A 20,157-nucleotide genomic window follows, 5' to 3' on the forward strand; every position below is an offset into this window, starting at 1 on the left:
GGCCATGGCTCACGGGCCCAGCCGCTCTGCGGCATGTGGGATCCTCCCGGACCGGGGCACGAACCCGTGTCCCCTGCATCGGCAGGCGGACTCCCAACCACTGCGCCACCAGGGAAGCCCAGGACACATTTTTTAAAGTCGGCAGCAAAGTCTACATTTTGTTATGGTTGATTGTAAAAATAAAAAAGCATGGAATTTCATCAACAAAATAGCAAAAAACAGAACAAAACAATTCCCCTTCCCTTACATTAAAAAAATATATAGGATCAAGAGAAAAACAACCTAGTCTGGAGGCCTCCTGCCAACACAAGTTTTTAGCAAGTCCACTGGAGTTTTCTGGAAACGACTTGTGTTTTCTTACCTCCAGGCGCCGGATGATCTCCCGCAGCGGAAGGGCCGACTCCTGTCCACCGATGAACGTGGTGGTGGGCAGGTGGAAGACCTTGTCCAGGTCAGATTCGTCCAGGCCGTAGAACCCTACGGGGGTGAGGAGAGATGGGCACAGCCATACGGGGGCCACAGTTTAGGAAAAGGGGGAGGGACTCCCCAGGGGAGAGAAAAAAGAAGAACAAAATCATAAAAACCTCTGTTATGTATGAAAATAAATACTATATTACAGCCAGAAACACAAACTTTAGCAACAAACAGAAGCTGAGTATATTACTGGCATCACAGGTAAAGGAGAATAAATTCATATGATGCATATATTAGTCCAGTGCACCAATTATTCATAATTTAGAGAAAAATGTATTTCAAGGCCCCACAGACACAAAGCGATTTAGGTTTGAAAAGGCACTGGGTAAGTCAATCAGAAAGCAAATGAAAAACAGTTAAGGAGAGAATTCAAGTAGAAAATGAGGAACTGGACTAGACTAGGTCATATATGTCTTAATGGTGATGGCATTTGTATGTGGTGAGTGGAAGCTAGGAGACTGAGAAGTGAGGGACAGTCACCAAGAAGCCCAGTGGCCTGCGGGAGAGCTGCCAGGCAGCAGGGCAGAGGCTTCCACAGCCACCTCTGATGAAGGACGGCGCCATCTCCTGGAAGACCTCCAACTGCACATAAAGACCCATCCTCCAGACAGCGCTCATAAGTCACAGATCTGATTATCGCTCTCCCCAGTCCAATACCGACACGTATTTACTGACTAATTGCTAAGGAACCGACTATCACTGACTTATCACTGCTATTTGCTGAGCACCACGTGCAAGGTGCTCCTCATCTGAAAGCATATTTCAAACTGACAAACATGTGATAGAGTGGAGGGGCTCTTTCCAGGGCATTATGCGCTTGTTTCATGTTGCAATAATTATCAAAGGGGAAGAGGCTTGGAGGAAAACTGTCCAGTGACACTATAGGTTAGGCTCCCACCCACAAGATATTGGCTGGAGTGAGGCAAGGTGCAGTTCACAATCCCAGACGCCAGGATGAAATGTGAAACGAGCACCCACAGTCTCTAACACCTGACTGTGCAAGATAAGACAGTCTCCCATTTCCTGGCCTAATTAAGTGTAAATAAGGCAGAGGGCCCAGTAAGGGACCCAAGCAGTCGCTTGCAAACACAGCTGTGTATCCAAATCTCTAGGGAATTTGGGAGATTTGTAAAAATGCACACTCCCAGGCTCCAATGCCAGGACTTGACTCAATTGGTCATGGATGGGCCATGAACATCCCTGGATGATCCTATTAAGCTGGCTTGGGAACCACAGCTTTTATTTATCTAATGCTCTAGGACACTTTTTATTTTTTTAACTTTTAAAAGCAAATTCTATGTTTTTCAACCTTTTTTTGTTTTATTAAAACAAAAGCAACCTGGCTTTTTTTCACCTTGGGGTGGTGGTGGTGATGGTAGAGTGGCTTGGTTAAGCTATGCACCCGTTTCCTGCTGTTATTCTATCAAGAATGAGGATGGGCCATCACGTGGGCCTGATAAAGCATGGCTCTGGCCCTTCACAGCCCAGCTCTCAGTGTTTATGGAGGAAAACCAGAGTTATCTGGGGGACACTTTTCCTAGCTCATGGGAACACTCAGCAGTGGGGGCTAAGGGAACCAGGGTATCCAAAGAGTGCACACTCTGTTGGGAACAGTTTGAACATTTTGATTGTGGAGTTAACCAACGACCTGTGTGTCCCAGAGGAGAACGTGGGCTTGTCGTGACCTTTCAGCATGAAGAGCCCTTGGCCTCACCACATGGGTGATTCTTCATTTCCATCACCGTGAACTGATCATTCTTGGGCTCTACTACTGAACTTCAAAACTGCTGGCCTTGCTTCTGAGTTCTTCAGTCATTTGACAACTTAAATCTACAGATGTCTGGGAAGGTAGTATAGACATATGCCTACCTATTCCCCCACCAAGTGCAACTAAAAATCCCAGATATCATATATAAAACAAATGCAAGATTACGCCAAAGGGTGGAGAAAAAAGCCAACCAGCCAAGGAGGTCCCTGGGTTTCCTTTTGGGCTCCCATATCCCAGACTTGGAGCAAACAATGTGGAAACTTCTACAGGTGTACACAGAAAAAGCCCCAACAAAAGCTGCTCTCTTTAAAGGACCAGGAGAAAGGCAGCCTCGCAGGACAGAAAACTTTTAGACTGTAACTGCTCTGTTCCACCCAAACATACGGAACACACTGCAGTCCCATCAACACCCTTCTCAGGCTGCAGTGCACTCTGACCTCTGACCCCACCCAAAGGTTTCAAAGAAGGCCCAAGAAGAAGCCCAAACTTTCATTCCCTCTGGGAGGTAATGCACTAGCCCACTCCCCCACCCTAATGTCAACAGAGACTTTGGGGCCCAGAATGTCCATCTCCACCGGGGAGTAACTAGGTGGGCCCCTCCCTACCAGAGCAGTGTTCAGAGGAGCCTTGCTATAACAAAGATTTCAACAAGATCCCATCTCATAATACCCAAAATGTCCTGGTTTCAATATTATAAAAAAAAAAGAAAAATCACTTATAACAAGAACCAGGAATATGTCAGATTGAACGAGAAAAGATAATCAATAGACACTAACACCAAAATGACACAGATGTTAGAATTATCTAAGATTCTGAAGAAGCCATTATCAAATGATTTCAGTGAGCAATTAAAACATGAGACATGAAAAAAAAAATTAAGTCTCAGCAAAGACACAGAAAGTCTCTGCAAAAAATTAAGATGCAAAGAAGCACCAAATGGGAAATTTTGAAACTGCAAAATATAATAACCCCAATTAAAACTTAGTAAACGGGCTCAATGGCATTATCAGAGGACAGAGGATCAGTGAACTTAAAGGGAGAACAACAGAAATAAACCAACCTGAAGAAGACAGAGAAAACAGATTGGGGGGGGAAAAAAACGGAAGAAAGTCCTAGGGACATGTGATGCTGTAACAAAAGATTTCACAGTTGTGTTGATGAATCCCAGAAGGAGAATAGAAAGCGGGAGGCTGAAAACTTCCCAAATATGGCAAAAGACTTACTCCACAGACTCAAGAAACTCAGTGAACTCACAAAATAAAGCCAAAGAAATCCATGTCAAAATATGTTACAATTAAACTTCTGAATTTAAAGACAAAAAATCTTGAAAGCAGCCAGAATATAGTGACACTTTGCCTAGAGGGCAAAACGACTCAAATAACAGTGGATTTCTCAACAGAGGACAAAACAACAGAGGACAAAATAATAGAGGATTTCTCAACAGAAGCCATGGAGACCAGAAGGAAGTAGCACCACACTTACCAAGAGCTGAAAGAAAAGAACTGTTTCCCCAGAATCCTATATACAGTGATAATATCCTATAGGAATGAAGGAGAAATCAAAACATTTTCAGATGAAGAGAACTAAGAGAATCTGTCATCCTAAATGAATGGCTAAAAGAAGTTGTAAACAGAAAGGAAATGATACCAGAAGGAATCAGACAGGAGGAAGGAAGAAAGAACATGGAACTAAAAAATACAGGTAAATAAAAGACTTTCCTTCTCCTCGTGGGTCTTCTAAATTATGTTTGATGATTGAAGCAAAATTTGTAATATTATCTGATGCAGTTCTAAACATATGTAGAGGAAATGTTTAAGATAACTATATATTTTACATGGAGAGAAGGAAGGAATGTAAAGGGAGGTAAGTACACTTCACTTGAACTGGTAAAATGATGACATCATTAGATTGTGATAAGTTATGTAGTGATGTAACACCTAAACAGCCACTAAAAAGGCTAAAAACCACTAAAAACACAAAGAGAGATGATCAAAAAGACTATATATAAATAAAAATGGAATTTTAAAGTATAGGTTTAAAAACCTAGAGGAAGTCAGGAAAAAGAAAGCAGAGAAATGAATAGGGCCAAACAAAATGAAGGATAAAATGGTAGATTTAAGCCCTAACATATCAATAGTTACATTAAATATAAATGGTCTAAATATACTACTTAAATGACAGAGATTGACAGAGTGGATTAAAAAAACAGGACTCAACTATATGCTTGACTTCAAATACAGTGATTTAGGCAGACTGAAAGTAAAAGGATGGAAGAAGATATGTCATGTAAAACATGTCCAACAAAAGCAGGAGTAGCTATATTATCATCAGATAAAGTATATATTAGAGCAAAGAAAATTACTAGAGACAGAGAGGGACATTGTATGATAAAAAGATCAATCCACCCAGAAGACATAGCAATTCTAAATGTGTGTGCACCAAACAACAGAGATGCAAAATATGTGAAAAAAAACACACCAAAACTGAGTACTGAAAAGAAAAATAGACAAACCCACAGTTCGTCTGGAGGCTTCAAAGCCCTTCACTCAATAATCGACTAAAAAAGTAGATAGAAAGTTGCCAAAGATATAGAAAGACTCTATAACTGACAGGATCTAATGGACATTTATAGAACACTTCACCAAACAACAGCAGAGTATGCATTCTTTCCAAATGTCCATGGAACAAATGCCAATTCAGACAATATAGTGGGCCATAAAAACACCTCAACAAATTTAGCAGAACTGAGGGACTTCCCTGGTGGTCCAGTGGTTAAGCATCTGCCTTCCAATTCAGGGGATGTGGGTTCGATCCCTGGTCGCGGAACTAGGATCCCACATGCCATGGGGCAACTAAGCCTGTGCGCCGCAACTAGAGAGAAGCCAGTGCGATGCAACTGGAGAAGCCCACATGCTGTAACAAAAGATCCCGCGTGCTGTGACTAAGGCTCAACGAAGCCAAAAACAAAAAAATTTAGCAGAACTGAAATTATATGGAGTACATTCTCCAACAACAATGGAATCAAACTAGAAATCAATAAGAGAAATATAAAAGGAAAATCTCCAAATTCTTGGAAACTAAACAACACCTTCTAAATAATCCATGAGTCAAAGAAGAAATATTAAGTGGTATCAGAAAATACACTGAACTGAATGGAAATGAAAATACAGTATGTCAAAGTTTGTAGGACAGCTAAAGCAGTTCTGACAGGGAAATTTATAGCAGTAAATGCAAACATTAGAGAAGAGGAAAAGGCTCTAATCAGTAATCTATAAGATCTTACCACAAGAACCTAGAAAAAGAAGGAAAAAAAAAAACAATACAAAGAAAGCAGAAGTAAGGAAATAAAGATAAGAACAGAAATCAATGAAATTGAAAACAGCAAAACAGAAAAATCAATGAAACAGCTGGTTCTTTGGAAAGATCAGTAACATTGACAAACTTCTAACAGGACTAACAGAAAAAGAGAAGACACAAATTACCAGTATCAGGAATAAAAGGGGATATCAATACAGACGCTGCAGATATCAAAAAGATACTAAGGGAATACTATGAACAACATACACTTGACAACTCAGATGTAAACAAACCATTCCTAGAACAACACAAACTGCTGTTACCCACCCACTATGAAAGAGATAATCTGAACAGCTCTAACTTTTAAAGAAATCGAATTCATAAATAAAAAGCTTCTGAAAAAGAAATCCAAACCCATATGGTTTTGCTGGGAAATTCTACTGGATGTTTAAAGAAGAATTAACACCAACTCTACACAGTCTCTTTCAGGAATTAGAGTAGGAAGAAAACTTCTCAGCTTATTTTACAAAGCTAGAATTACCCTGATACCAAGAGCAGACAAAGACAGTCAGAAAAAAAAAAATTACAGACCAATATTCCCTACGAATACAGATGCAAATACATATATATATAGATGCAGCAATATGCACAAAGAATTATATACCATGACCAATTGAGGTTTATTCCAGCAGTACATGTAAGTTGGGTTCAATACTTGAAAATCAATCGATGTAATCCACCATTGATCAGGAACAAAGCAAGGATGTTCATTCTTATGCCTCTTAGTCAACGTGGTACTGGAAGGTCCAACCAGGGCAATTGGGCAAGAAAAGGAAATAAAAGGCAAACAGATTGGAAACGAAGAAATAATTGTTCCTATTTTCAAGTGAGATGATTGTCTACCCCCAAAATTCTAAAGAATCTACTAAAAAAAAAAAAGTCCTAGAATAAGTGAGCTCAGCAAGGTCACAGGACACAACATAAAAACAATCAATTGTACTTCAAGATATTAGTAATGAATAGATTGGACACTAAATTTTTTTAAAAACAGGAAGTAATGACATGTAAATCTAACAAAACATGTACAGAATTTGTATGCTGAAAACTACAAAAAGCTGATGAAAGAAATCAAAGATCTAAATAAGTGAGACATACTATGTTCATGGATTGAAGGGCAATATAGTAAAGATGTCAATTCTCCTTAAATTCATCTATAGGTTTAACACAATTCCTACCAAAATGTCAGCAAGAGTTTTTGTAAATGTAGACAAGCTTACTCTAAAATTTACATGGAAAGAGACAGGCCCTAGAACAGCCAAGGCAATTCTCGAAAAGGAAAATAAAGTTCAGCAGCTACAGTAATCAAGACAGTGTGGTGCTGGTGGAGAGACACACCTATTGAAAGAATAGAGAACCCAGAAACAGACCCACTGAATAAGTCCAACTGATTTTTGATAAAAGTGTATAAAAGCAATTCAATGAGAAGAAAGACAAACTTTTCAGTTAATGGTGCTGGAGTGATTGACATCCACAGGCCAAAAATAAACAAACCTTGATCTAAACTTCATATCCTATACAGAAATGAACTCAAAATGGATCACAGAGTTAAATGTTAAATGCAAAACTATAAAACCTTCAGAAAAATACAGGAGAAAATCTTCAGGATCTAGAGCTAAGAAAAGAGTTCTCAAACTTGATACCAAAAACATGATCCATAAAAGGGAAAATTGATACACTGGACTATAGAGTTTAAAACTTTTGCTCTGTAAAAGACCCTATTAGCCGAAGAACAGAAGAAACAACACAAAGGTCCTTCAGTGAGTAAATGGTTAAAACAATTCTGGGACATCTATGGCAAGGAATGCTACTCAGCAATTAAGAAGGAAAAAATTAGTGTTAGAAAAGCATGCTGACTGAAAAATGCCAATTCCAAAATGTTACATATTGTGATTTGTAAAACATTCTTGAAATGACAAAATTATAGAAATGGAGAACAGAACAGTGGTTGCCAGGCGTCAAACATGGGGGTGGGGTAGAAGGGGAGTAAGTGTGGCTACAGAGGGGCAGCAGGAATGACCGCTGGAGTGATGTAGACCTCTGTGGTTTGACTGCTGTCAGTGTCGGTATCCTGGTGTGATGTACTATGGTTTACAAGATGGTACCACTGAGGGAACTAGCTGAAAGGCATATGAGAACGTCTCTGTTATTTTTCATAACTGCATACAATTATTTCAAAATGAAAAGTTTAATCAAAACTAGAGTCTCACAGACATTATAAGATGGAGGAAAAGAGAACTTCTGAGTGACACCTGGCATGGAAGGAAGACTGGCCACTGTGGTGAGTGAGAGCAGGCAGATGACCCCCAGCACCCCACTCTGGATTCTTCAAAGGTGCTCTGCCCAGAACCAAGGGTCATTAAGGACTCCTTACTTCATTAAGTAACGTTTTATCAGTACTTCAGTTGTCCTTCAAACATGGGAAGATCAAAAGGGAAAAAATGCCCAGGAAGCAGAATCTGAAAGAATCCAGAGTCCAGTCAGGGGCATAGTGCAGGATGTGGAGGAAACGACGTGCCAACATGCAGAATGTAGTGTGGCCTCAGGTCCCCGCTGGCTACAGCAGGAGCTAGAGACAGCCTACGCTAAAGACGGAAGCCCAGCGAAGCAATGGTGAGACACACGGAGGTGAAAATGCTCTTCAGAACACAAATGGACAGAAGCTAATATGACATGGTAAGTAGCTCTACCTGTTGGATAACAGCTATATGACAGGAAAAACATATCTCAAGACAATTAACAAACTTCAAAACACTCGACAGAGCTGTGTCAACTTTCCCCAAATTGCATGCTGGGGAAAGCTGCACATCCTGCTCAAATGAAGTCCTCAGCTCCAGAAAAGTGAAAGGCTCGTTATTTTCATACCTCCTACTGTTAGCATTCGAAGTCGTTCCTTGAAAACTGCAAGGTCTGAGAGGCAGAGTGGGATAGCATGGGTGAGTGCAGAGGGAAAAAGACAGGTGAGTTAGTTTAAAAAAACCCCAAACACCCAAAACCCTACACCATTACCGCAGGAACAGGTAGCACAAACACTGTCACACAGACATAGACACTGAAGGAGAACAAGGGAGGGGGGATATGTGGTCTGAGAGCTACTTTGATAAACATGGAAACGGTTCATGAACAGCTGCAATAAGGTGAATCTGAAGGAGGGAAAGGCCGCTCCCTGAGACCGAGAAGCCACCGTGTGGTGGCAGCTGAGACCTCCTCACTTCCCCATCCTGAACAAGTGGCCGACACAGAGCTCTCCTGGGAAGCCAAATCCACCCAGTCCAGACTGCTTTGGGATGAAAAAACTGGGGAAAAGAAAATGAAAAAGCCTAATTTTTGTGTCCCATTCCTCAGAACTGGAGCATCAGGCAGCAGACTAGGCCCAAAACCTCAAGCTCCTGCTGTATTCTAAAGAGTAGAAGGTAGGTCCTTGGTCTCCCCTCTCGAGAAGGCAGAACCAGGATGGAGGAACTCAGCTGCTGAGGACACAGGCTGAGAGCCACACACGTGCACAGCTGCACACACTCCTGCCCCACACCTGGAAGCTTGCCTGGTGCTAGTGAAAATCAAGATGTTGATCTGGACACACAAAATGCCTCCTGACGCTGGTTCCCTGGGAGGGTGGGCCTGATGACTGAGGGGTCAGAGCATGGTCACTGGCACTGTGGCTGCTCCCTGCTCTGGGAGTAGAGAGGAAGGCCAGCCAATGCATCCTTGGACGCTGATGGCAAGAGCTCTGACTCAGAGAGGACGGAGACGCCTGCTCTGAGTGGGTAAAGCTCTCCTCCTCGCCCTCGAGGACGGCAGCACCTACCAAAGACTTCAGAGCCAGTGGCTCTCAAGACAATGGAACGTCCAGGTCCTACACAAAAGCATGGATGCTTTGCTTAAGGCAAGGATGAAGACTCTTCATTTTTTTCCTTCAATCCTCATAATCAAGACATACGACCATGCCAAGGAGCCATAAGCGTTGCCTGTGGGACTATCTCCCCACCTCCCCTGCCACCTCCCCACCCGCCGCCGGCCTCAAAGGGAACTGCAAACGTGCATCTGTTAAAAAAAATCTAGGGACTTCCCTGGTGGCACAGTGGTTAAGAATCTGCCTGCCAATGCACGGGACACGGGTTCGAGACCTGGCCCGGGAAGATCCCACATGCCACGGAGCAACAAAGCCCGTGCGCCACGATACTGAGCCTGCTTTCTAGAGCCCGCGAGCCACAACTAATGAGCCCATGTGCCACAACTACTGAAGCCCACGCGCCTAGAGCCTGTGCTCTGCAACGAGAAGCCACCGCAATGAGAAGCCCGCGCACCACAACGAAGAGTAGCCCGCACGCAGCAACAAAGATCCAACGCAACCAAAAACTAATGAAATAAAATTTAAAAACAAATCTAAAGGCAATACGGTAAAATGTTTACATTTGTTCACTCTGGGTACTGGATACGTGGATGCTTTTATTCTTATCTGCACTTTTTGGATATTTTTAAAATAAAACAAAGAAAAGACAAAAACCGAAGGAGAGTGGAAAGAGAAGAGATATTCTGGTTGTCATTTACAGAAAGCGCAAGGGATTCCCAGCACCTGAGCACTTTAAAACATTTTTAAAAATTACTTCTTGATGAGCATAAGATGCTCTGCTGGAGAGACAGAGAACGGCTGAGATTTGGCCGTGTTGTTCCTAAGTGAAGCATAGCCGGCAAGAAGCAGGGATGTGCCTTGGTCTGCCAGTTCCTGGGCATCCAGGACGGAGGACACCCCTGCAGGGGGATGTACCCACAATGACCTTAGCTTAGCCTGCCCTCCTGAGTCACTTGGGGAACCTGATCCCAACTCTTCACTCAGTGGTCTGGTGGCACCACACATTCACTGCACACAGCAGCCAATAAATGCTAAGTAAACTGCTCTCTATTGTTCTGAAATTATGAAAGCAGATTAAAATTCAACTCTATTTTTAGCTCATTCTTCCCAGCCATCAAGGGGTCAAAACTCAACCAGAAAGAACGCTCTGGAAGGTCAGAAGGGTGGGGAGACTTCATGTCCTGCTGTGCTGGACATGAACTAGCTAAAATGTTGCCATAATTTGGACTTTTGAATTGCCCTTTTAACTATTTAACTCAAGCTCATTTCCTAAGACTGACAATTTGCAAACACTAATGGTAAACATAAGTTTCACGCCTTCCTCTCTATTTACAGAATTTGTTTTGAGTTCTCCTTTAATTATGTTTAAATATCACATTTAAGTAAATTTCAATTGTTTTGTCACTGTGAATAGTTATACTATAGAATTTATATAGAAACCACAGACGATGGCACTTTTAAGCTGGAATCTAACTCAAATGCTGCCCTTGGAAGAGGAGAGGAAATGGAGGGCAAGAGCTAATGAGAACTTTCACCATGTCCCCACCCAGCCAAGGGCAGCTCTGCTGAGGCCAGAAACAAGACTTCCCCACGCCCCGTCCTCACTCCAGCGAAGCAAGGACTGCATGCCAGCGCAGGACTGCAGCCTGGAGGGGGAAGAGCGCACAGGCTGTGTGGAGTTGATTTGTTTCTACTTAAGGTGGCAACAACCCCGACCCCAAGGGACTCGCTGTCAAAAGCTGCACGCTGACCCTTCTTTAGGGCCAACCAGGAGAGGCCTCGCTAGAAAACCTGATCCCATCTGGAGACTTCCCACCTCTCCCGAGGGAGGAATGTGGAATGTGTGCCCAGGCATCTCAGGTTGGAGCTCAACTCTCCTCCACCCGACGCGACATAAATCAAGATGCGCTTCTGGGGGACACCTGGAACCTGGCTCCTAACATAATACATCCTGGGAAAAGGCCCCCCTTTCCTAAGCAGTCACTGCACAATTCTAGACCATAACCCACACCTGAGAAACTGTTCTAACATTAATTGTTAAATTTTAATCAAAATAATCGATAACCCCACCATCTCAATGATATTTCTGTTGCATTCACAGTATGTTCTGTGTGTACGTGTCTCACGGTGACGCTGACATGCTGGGACCATCCAGCAGCTGGAGCATGTCGGCCAAGTCGGCTGTCTACCTGTTAACACTCTCTACCAGTGACTGCGGGGCCCATGAGTATTTCTAGGATGTTAGCATAGGGAACCTAGGCCAGCGTTTCCCAACCTTCTCAGAATTGGTCAGAAAAGGGCAAGAACTCAGTGGAAACTTGTCATATTTTCCACCTTATTAAAAAAAATTTGAGGGGACATCAGCCCTGCCCCCCCTGCAGACCTGCACTGGCTAGCGCTGCCCTTGGGAACGGCTTCCTGACTTCACCCAAGGCTCGCAGTTGTTCCTCTGGCCCTCGTGCTGCTCCAGCAACAGCACAATGCTCAAATACCTGAGGGGTGATCACCGCCTGGGCCTCGGTTTCCCCAGAAGAGGATGGAGAAATCGTGCCGCATCCACCGGGAGAAAGGAAGGGCAGCTCAGAGGTGTTACGAGCGGGACGCAGGCTTGGGGAAGGCTTCTGTGCAACACAGGACGCCACTGCAGTCACTCACTTACCCCAGACCAACACGTGGGCCACGCCGACCCCCCGCTTTGGCAGGTCCCTGCCCCGGAGCTACCCTGTCTCCTCGTCACTCAGGGTGCAGCCCAGCCCTTACTACTACCAACTCCTGTGGTACCCACTCTGGGTTATTTGCTCCATTTCTTGGTTTCTAAATATATATCTTTACCAGAGAGACCAGCAGCTACTTATCTCAAAAGATTATTAACAATCACAGTGGCTCACACCTTCATGGAGCTTAGTAAGCTCCAGGCACTATTCTCAGGAGTTTATTTAATTCTGAAACAACCTAACAGACGAGGAGACAGAGACAGAGGCACACAGCTAGTCCTGGCAGAGCCGGGCTTCCACATAGGGAGCTGGCTCGAACCCAGGCCCTGAGGTTCAGATAAGATGGTGGGCAGGAAAGTGCTCTAGGGACTGTCCAGTGTCCCTGAACAGAGCGGTCACGTTGGACCAGTTGTTTTCATAAAGACCTACATACATCAAGGGTGAGATAATTTAAGACTAACTTTCCTACACTAACCCCATTGATCATGACCCTCACGTCACACTATTTTGAATTCTCGGGATGCAGTGACCTTTTCTCCTGCACAGGAGGGGGCTGCTGCCCAACTTCTCCTGCTGTTTCTGAAGGGCTCCCCGCTGGAGGATGCTCAGTCTTCCTCAAATGAGCTCAGGAAGTTCTGGGCCACCTCTGTCTGTCTCTGGCTTATAACCCTCGCCATGCTGACGCAGAACCTCACAGGGGCACACTCGGGGCACTATTCCAGAGTAGAATGTAAGGCAAGGCCGAGATGGCCAAGAAAGAACTAGGAAGAAGGACAGAGGTCCTGCCTCTGCCCCTGCCCCTGATGAGAGCTGTGAACTGAGGAGCCAGGCAGCATCAACAGGCCTGGGGGATCCCACCCTTCACAGACTCCTGGGCTGGGATGGCCTGGGGGGCGCTTCCAAGAAAGCCCCGCCTGTGCCTGTGGGCTGCGGCGGGCGCCATCCCACCCTGACCAGTCTTGCGTGGGACAGAGAAGAGCTCCAGGCTCCCCAGGCAGTACTAATGAGCTGGGAACCACCGAAAAAGGTCCGTTTTGATACCAAGAAACTAGCAACCAGGGATGGCACAAGGAACAGGGGAGATGAAGTTTTGAACGGGAGAAGGAGACCCCACCTCCCCTGTGCCTTTCTTGTTTAAATGCTTGACTGTGCATGGGAACGCCAGCCTCTGTGGCCTGTGCCGGGCTGGCTCTGCAGTCATCCTTTTCTGGAGAGACAGCTCCAGGGCACAGGGCCTTGAGCTCTCATCAGGCAGCTGGTGCCCTGGGGCTCGCAGGCCTCTCACGTAGAGGGGGTGCTCTGCCCTGGACCTGGAGGGGACTCACGGTGTTGAGGGGGCTTCAGCGCTGGTGAGCACAGGTTGGGTCGGGCCTGGGTGCTGCGGGGACTAAGTGGCGAGGAAGAGGAAAGGAGCTCCAAGTGTCCTCGGGGACACTGCAAAGAGAAGCTCACTTCTGGGGTGCACAGTTGTCACCACTCAATAAAGTAGCAGGATTAAGCTCACGTCCTGCCGACAATCTGAACTGGCCCTATTTAATCATATTCAGGAGGGCTTCTCTAATCTTTCTTCCAAAAACTGCTAAAGTGCAGGTACAAAGTAGAAGAAACCCTGCATTACCTAGGAGTGTTTCTGAAATGAAGACGGAGCAGAGACGAACCTCTAACGTCAATCCCAGGGCCAACACTGTTTGAAATCCAGCCTTACCTGACTACTGCCTGACCTCCCACGTCACAACTCGGACACGCCTCTAAGGGCATTCGGGCACCACAAAGCGTTAGTGACTGTTATTCAGGAGGCAAATTTCGTCCCCTCCCAAAGAGCAGCGTTAGGCAGGTAGGTAACCATCAGTTTTATTAGCATGCACAGTGTTTCTCGAAAACAACCTGGCCATTTAAAAATTAGTCACGTCGTCATTTCTGCAGCACAGGTTAGCAGCACGGTGACTTAGAGCAGGTTAACTTGAGAAAGCAACCGCAGGTGTGAGCCCAGCCACGCCCCTCTGCTCAAGACAGAGGGGGTACGGTGAGCGGGACTACAAGCGCCCGCGGGGACGCCTTCCAAAGTTTCCTCAGTATGATCACCGGCATTTGAGAATCGAGACACCCAAACTGCACCACCTGCTCTGGAATTCACCCTGTCAAAGGCAGGCCACACCGTGCTTCAGAGCAGACAGTGTGTGACAACGGTCCTGAGCAGTGCCCCGTCTGGGGCAGCACTGCCCTGAGATCTGGAAACCGAAGCCAGACGAGCTGGTCTCTGGAATATCTTCTGACCCGCCTGCCTGGGTGGGTCATCTTTTTCTCTGTGCCACAAACCTTTTCTGCCCCCAAATTTTACTTTCCAATTTTGAGACTTAGACAATTGAGCTCATACGATCTGGCTGAAAAGCTGAGATAAAAATAACTTGCCCAAAACACACTAAGGCTACATGACTGATAAATGTCAAGTGATCAGAACGAAGGAAACTTAAGAGTCTTTCCCTTCCGCCTGCGGACGTCCTGGCTGCCACAGGCTGGGACACAGAGAGAGGAGCCACGCAGCGCAGCGCTGGCCGCTCTCAGACCCTCACCAAGTTTGTCTGTGGATGAGATAATATCAGCGGGCACGGAGGAGTCCAGATCAGCATCCAAAATTCCCAGGGGGTCCAGCTGTGCTACATGGTGCCCTCGTATCTACAAATGGGCCAGCGATGGAGAGGGAAGGACACACACAAAAGGACAGGAGAAAAAAAAGAGGGAAGGGGTAAAAAAAAAAAAAAAAAGTAAAATTACATTAAAATTAGTGTTTACAGATTAATTCTCACCCACGTTTGAAGAAACAGTTACTGGAGCATCATCAAAATTTACACAACTAATTCCGAGAGGATCAAGTTTTGCAATGTGGTGACCCCTGACCTGGAAGCAATAATACAAGCAGTCATTAAGCAGGTCCTGTGGGCTGTGGCGAGGGGTAAAAGTTGCACTTGGTCAAACCTTTCCCTGAGAGTGACAATGAACCCAAACAACAAAGTCAGTTTGTAAAAAGCCTTACAATAGTTTGTTTTAAAGCACTATTGTGCATAAATGCACTTTTATAAAAAGGGGATAAGCTCCTCAGGTTTTGATAAACCTGGCAGTCTAAAAGGACCCACTTCTCGGGATCCTTCACAGTTTTCCTGGATAAACAGAAATGGGATATGCTGGGGACTTTAGCTCCAGTGCGAAGACCACTCAGCTTAGAACACGAAGTCCCTAAGGAAGGGGTGGGTGCGGCCCTGCTGCGTGGGTCAGGGCACAGGGGGCACAACAGCAGACAGCTGCAACAGGGACCTCAGTGCCTGATCTGAACCATTTAAAAGCAAAAAGAGGGCTTCCCTGGTGGCGCAGTGGGTGGGAGTCCGCCTGCCGATGCAGGGGACAAGGGTTCATGCCCCGGTCCGGGAAGATCCCACATGCCGCAGAGCGGCTGGGCCCGTGAGCCATGGCTGCTGAGCCTGCACGTCCAGAGCCTGTGCTCTGCAACGGGAGAGGCCACAACAGTGAGAGGCCCACATACCGCAAAAAAAAAAAAAAAAGCAAAAAGACACGTAAAATCCCTTCCAATTTTGTTTCTTTAAGTCTTGGATACTTTATCCACTGTTTCTTGCTAACAATTTGGGAAGGGGAGCAGCTGCTGAGAAGTCACTTAAAGACCAACAGAAATGACTGAGGCTGAATAAGTCAGGCAGTGGTCAGCACACACCAACTGTGCCTCTTTCTACAGAAACGCCCACTGTGAATGGCGTGCGTCTCGTCATTTGCCCTGGGGAGAGAGCCTGACTTGCCAGGCTCCAACAGGACAGACCCACCCTGTGCTACCTGTCCTGACACCTGTGGCAGCTGGCCCCGTGGGCGGAGGGGAACGGTCCACATGGCCGTTTCCAGGAAACAGAACATTCGAGAGAGAACTCTGTGGTGTGACACCCCTGCTACATTGCAGCAATGCCAGAAGAGGCAGCAGGGGAGCCCATGTCCTGGGAGCTCCCAGAAGAGCCTCCCCGGGCCCGATTTCTCCTCCTTTCCTCCTGAGAACTATTCACAGACCAGGTGGTAAGGTCTGAATTCTGGGCTCTTCTCCACACCACGCGGATATCCTGGAAGGGGCTTCTGGGCTCTGAGAAAGGCCATGGAAGCCCTTGGCTCTGCATGAGCCTCCTCCAACGGGGCTGACCACTGACTGGAATGCTCCTGGAGAGGTGGCCCCTCTGCAGGCTCAGCTGCCCCTCACCTGCCTCTCACTGCTTCCATGGGCTCTGCTTCTGTCCCCAAACCCTACAGGTTCATTTTGTCTTATTGCATTTGGGCCCCAGCAACTGAGAAGGGGAGCAGCACACCCCTCCCGGTCACTGCTCCCTCCTGGGCATCGGCACTTCCCCTGACGCCCGGGCACTGACCGCGTTTCCCTGCTCACAAATCATTCTTGCCAAGCTATGGGAAGAAATAAGGGCAGGTGCTAAAGGTGGCAGAGGATCTGCTCAAACAGGGTGAGACTGCCTGGGCTCCTTTTCTCTTGTCATATGTCATTTTTGCCTCCCTCCAGCCCAGAGCAGGGAGAGAGAGCGCCTAGTGTTTGGTGGGGGTGAAAGTTAAGCGACAACCTTCATGGGGTCAGCAGGGCACTCTGTCACGGATGGCTGGCCGCAGCCACCTTACCTGGTAGGCCCTGATGAGAGACTGCACTGCCAGGTGATCCTCCACCAGCTTGTCCACGTTGGGCTGAACCTCCACCAGGGGCTGTGCTCTGGCCACAGCTGACAGGGAGCCCAGGCTCAGGGGGAGCGGGCTCTGGTAGGCAGTGCCCGGGGGCGCTCCGGCGTTGGTGTTTCGGAAAAAAATGTCCCATGACTGAAGACAAAGAAGGAACACACATGTCACTCCGTTGCTCCCCTAAGGCCTAGGACTCATTTTTAGCCAAAAAGAGAACTGTTCTTGGCAGGTAAGCCTTGATTATGCCCATCTACCAGTAGCCTGGTTGGGTCAACTTCTTCCTACTCTGGACAGCCTGCTTCTGCCCCCAGAGGGTGGCTCTCTCAGAGGCTGGGCCCCTGCTTCCATCATTCCCTCAGATGCGCCTCCTCACCCCAACCCTACGACGCAGATGCCCTCCCATCAAAAGCCCCAAGGCCCAAGGCCGAGCAGCTCTGCTCGGCTTGTGGGTGCCAACTGCTTCCATGGCAGGCAGCCCAGAAGGCAGGTGAACAGAGGCCTTCCTGCCCCATCTGTTCCCTGCCTAGTCATCCAGAAGACCAATGCTCGTGGCCCTCCTGCCTGTAGGGCTGCAGCTGCCCCAGGTCCTCAAACCCCAACTGGGCCTCCTCAGGGGAACTGAGTGCATTTAGATCCTCTTTCCAGACCACAAAGGCGTGGCACAGCTTTTGAAGCCAGGCCTTTTTGCTTGTGCTTTCTCGCCGGACATAAAACAGAATCAGGGGGACTTCCCTGGTGGCACAGTGGCTAAGACTCTGCGCCCCCAACGCAGGGGGCCCAGGTTCGAGCCCTGGTCGGGGAACTAGATCCCAACACGCATGCCACAACTAGGAGTTTGCATGCTGCAACTAAGGAGCCCATGCGCTGTGGCTGAGGAGCCGGCGAGCCCAACTAAGGAGCCCACCTGCCGCAACTAAGACCCGGCGCAGCCAAATAATAAATATTAAAAACAAAAACAAAAAAACCCCAAACAGAATCAAGGCCTTTATGTAAGAGCCCGGAGCTTGGGCCTGTGAAGCCTGAAGCATCCCCACTGACCCCTACAGAAATAGTCTTGTCACTAAGGGCTCAGGGTGTGCAGTCGGAGGCAGAACCTTAAATCTGAGCTCTGAGATCTTGGCAAATAACCTAAATTTCTGTGCTCAGTTTTTTCATCCGTAAGATGAGGACAAAAAAAATCTATATATTCTTCATAGGTTTTTTTTTGTAAAGACTAAAGGCATTTAGCACACAATCTGGTAGGCAGTTGGCATGACTGGTAGTAACTGGTATTACTACTGGTTTCAACTTCCTTTGTGCTAATGTGAACTAACTCCTCTTCCTATTATTTTTGGCTATTTTGTATTTGATGCAATTTTTTCTTTTCTTTTTTTTTTTGGCCATGTTGTGCGGCTTGTGGGATCTTAGTTTCCCGACCAGGGATCGAAACTGTGCCCCCTGCAATGGAAGTTCGGAGTCCTAACCACTGGAGCGCCAGGAAATTCCCTGATTCAATTTATAATCTGCATAGACACTCTGAACTATAATAGTTTATCTCATATAAAGACGTGAAGCTTAAAATAAAATTTTAAAGGTCAGAGAAACTAAGACTTAATAAAATTCCATTGCCAAAAAGTATATATTAAAACTCAGAGAGTTTAGAAACGTGAAAACATTGTCTTTCTTCTCTGCCATGCATTTTCCAGTTTCTAAGATTCTTCTGTCAATAAACTCTGGTTAGACTTCTTGAAAAATCTGGAGAGGAGAAACTTCACTAGATTTTTGTTCGCCCTCCCAGTTAAGTGCTACCAAGATGTTGTCCAGATGGGCTCATCTGGGAGCTTGGGCAGGTATCGAATGGGTCTATCTATGTCTGGGCAGAAACCTTGAGACTGGTCCTGAAGCCTGAAGGTCTTCTGGCTTTTTCAGGCAGGCTCTTTATGACATGTAGACGTACAGACTTGGATGGTCCGAGAGATGGCTGCATGCTGCCGCCAGTCACAAACCCCTGGGATGCGCACAGGCCTGGAGCATCACACAGGGCAGCCCGGCCTCTCACTAAAAGTGTTTCTGAGGGGAGCTTTCCAGAATGTTTATATCATTCTACAATAAGAACATAGTCCTTTCGTATTCAAAAAGATTAATTAAAAAAAATCAAACTATTAGGGAGATGATAGTACAACACGGTGAATATACTAAAAACCAGAATTGTACAATTTTTACATGTGAATTCTATCTCAATAACAATTTTTAAATGTTTTAACATATCTCACTATTCAAGGTTTTACTGTTTTTACCTTTCTGGTTAATTTTCAGCATGTCAGGTGATGGTAGAAGGGAGCTCTGGGGTTCTCTTTTGGCAAAGGCCATAACACCGACTGCAGAGCACCTTGCATCACGTGACCTGACAACCAGGGGCATTCTACACCCAGGGCTTAGAACCCCAAGACCATTCTCTCCCTCTGAGTCCTCTAACAGGGGTAAAAGCAGGAGGCCCACCAGAGAAAGCAACCGACTTACTCTTGGGAGAGAAAGGAGAGGATGCCTCAGGATCAGCAGCCTTGGGCAAGGTAAGGCTGCCCCAAGCTCGGCACCCACCTGGTTCCTTACAAAGGCCTAAGGAGCAGACACGCTAGACACCCCCAAACATTTCTGATTCTGTGAGCTCGTACAGCAGGCCATGCAAGCTCCACGCATTCTGGGAGCAGCTCTGGCCCAGGGCTCTCCCTGGCCCCCACCCATACCTCCAGTAACCGAGGGCCTGGACTAAAAGGAGCCCCGCTGATAGGGTAGGGGATGCGGCAGGAGTCAGCCCAGCCCTGCACGGCAAGAACCAACAGCACACCGTTCCTGCCTTGTAAAACCTCATCTAGTTTCTGCTTTGCCCCCAGCGGGCTCTAGCACTGGCGTCCCCACCCTTACGTGTGTCCACGCCAAGTCCTGCTCTAGACATATACCCTGGGGCTGCAGGGGGGCTGAAGGACAGGGCATGACCCTGAAACCAAGTAGCCTCTGGAGAGCAGCACACAGGATCCCAACTTTCTTCAAGCCTTAAACACTGTCTTCTTCCCCACAGAACGCATGAACACATGCGTAGAAATGCAGCGGCAGTCGCCCAACGACAAGACCTTGGATGGAGAGGGTCCCCTGACTGCACGCCGACCCCTCACCGTGATGGGCACCAGCTGCTGACAGACCCAGAGCCAAAAGGCATAGCAAAAACCACAAGTTCACCTCTCTTTAGAAAAATCAGCTTTGAATAACAAGAACAGTAGTGGCAGCCACAGAGGTAG

General features: G+C 46.6%; 1 protein-coding gene across 4 annotated transcripts in view; it reads right to left on the bottom strand.

The window, feature by feature from the left end:
* The window catches only part of OGDH (oxoglutarate dehydrogenase), a 77,081-nt gene that overhangs the window by 31,882 nt on the left and 25,042 nt on the right, over positions 1 to 20,157 (bottom strand). For 2 of the 4 annotated variants that reach the window (XM_029233190.1, XM_029233189.1), the window contains exons 3-5: positions 16,832 to 17,023; positions 14,731 to 14,833; positions 362 to 477 (exon numbers count right to left, since the gene is read on the bottom strand). In XM_029233190.1, the coding sequence (XP_029089023.1) occupies positions 362 to 477; positions 14,731 to 14,833; positions 16,832 to 17,023 (411 nt within the window). Of the gene's footprint in view, positions 1 to 361; positions 478 to 8,461; positions 8,507 to 14,730; positions 14,834 to 14,964; positions 15,056 to 16,831; positions 17,024 to 20,157 lie in introns of those variants that run through there. The other 2 variants (XM_029233191.1, XM_029233193.1) reach the window with 2 other exon arrangements.

The sequence above is a fragment of the Monodon monoceros genome, unplaced genomic scaffold (assembly GCF_005190385.1).
Source record: "Monodon monoceros isolate NGI ecotype Baffin Bay Population unplaced genomic scaffold, NGI_Narwhal_1 Super_Scaffold_2, whole genome shotgun sequence".
NCBI lineage: Eukaryota > Metazoa > Chordata > Mammalia > Artiodactyla > Monodontidae > Monodon > Monodon monoceros.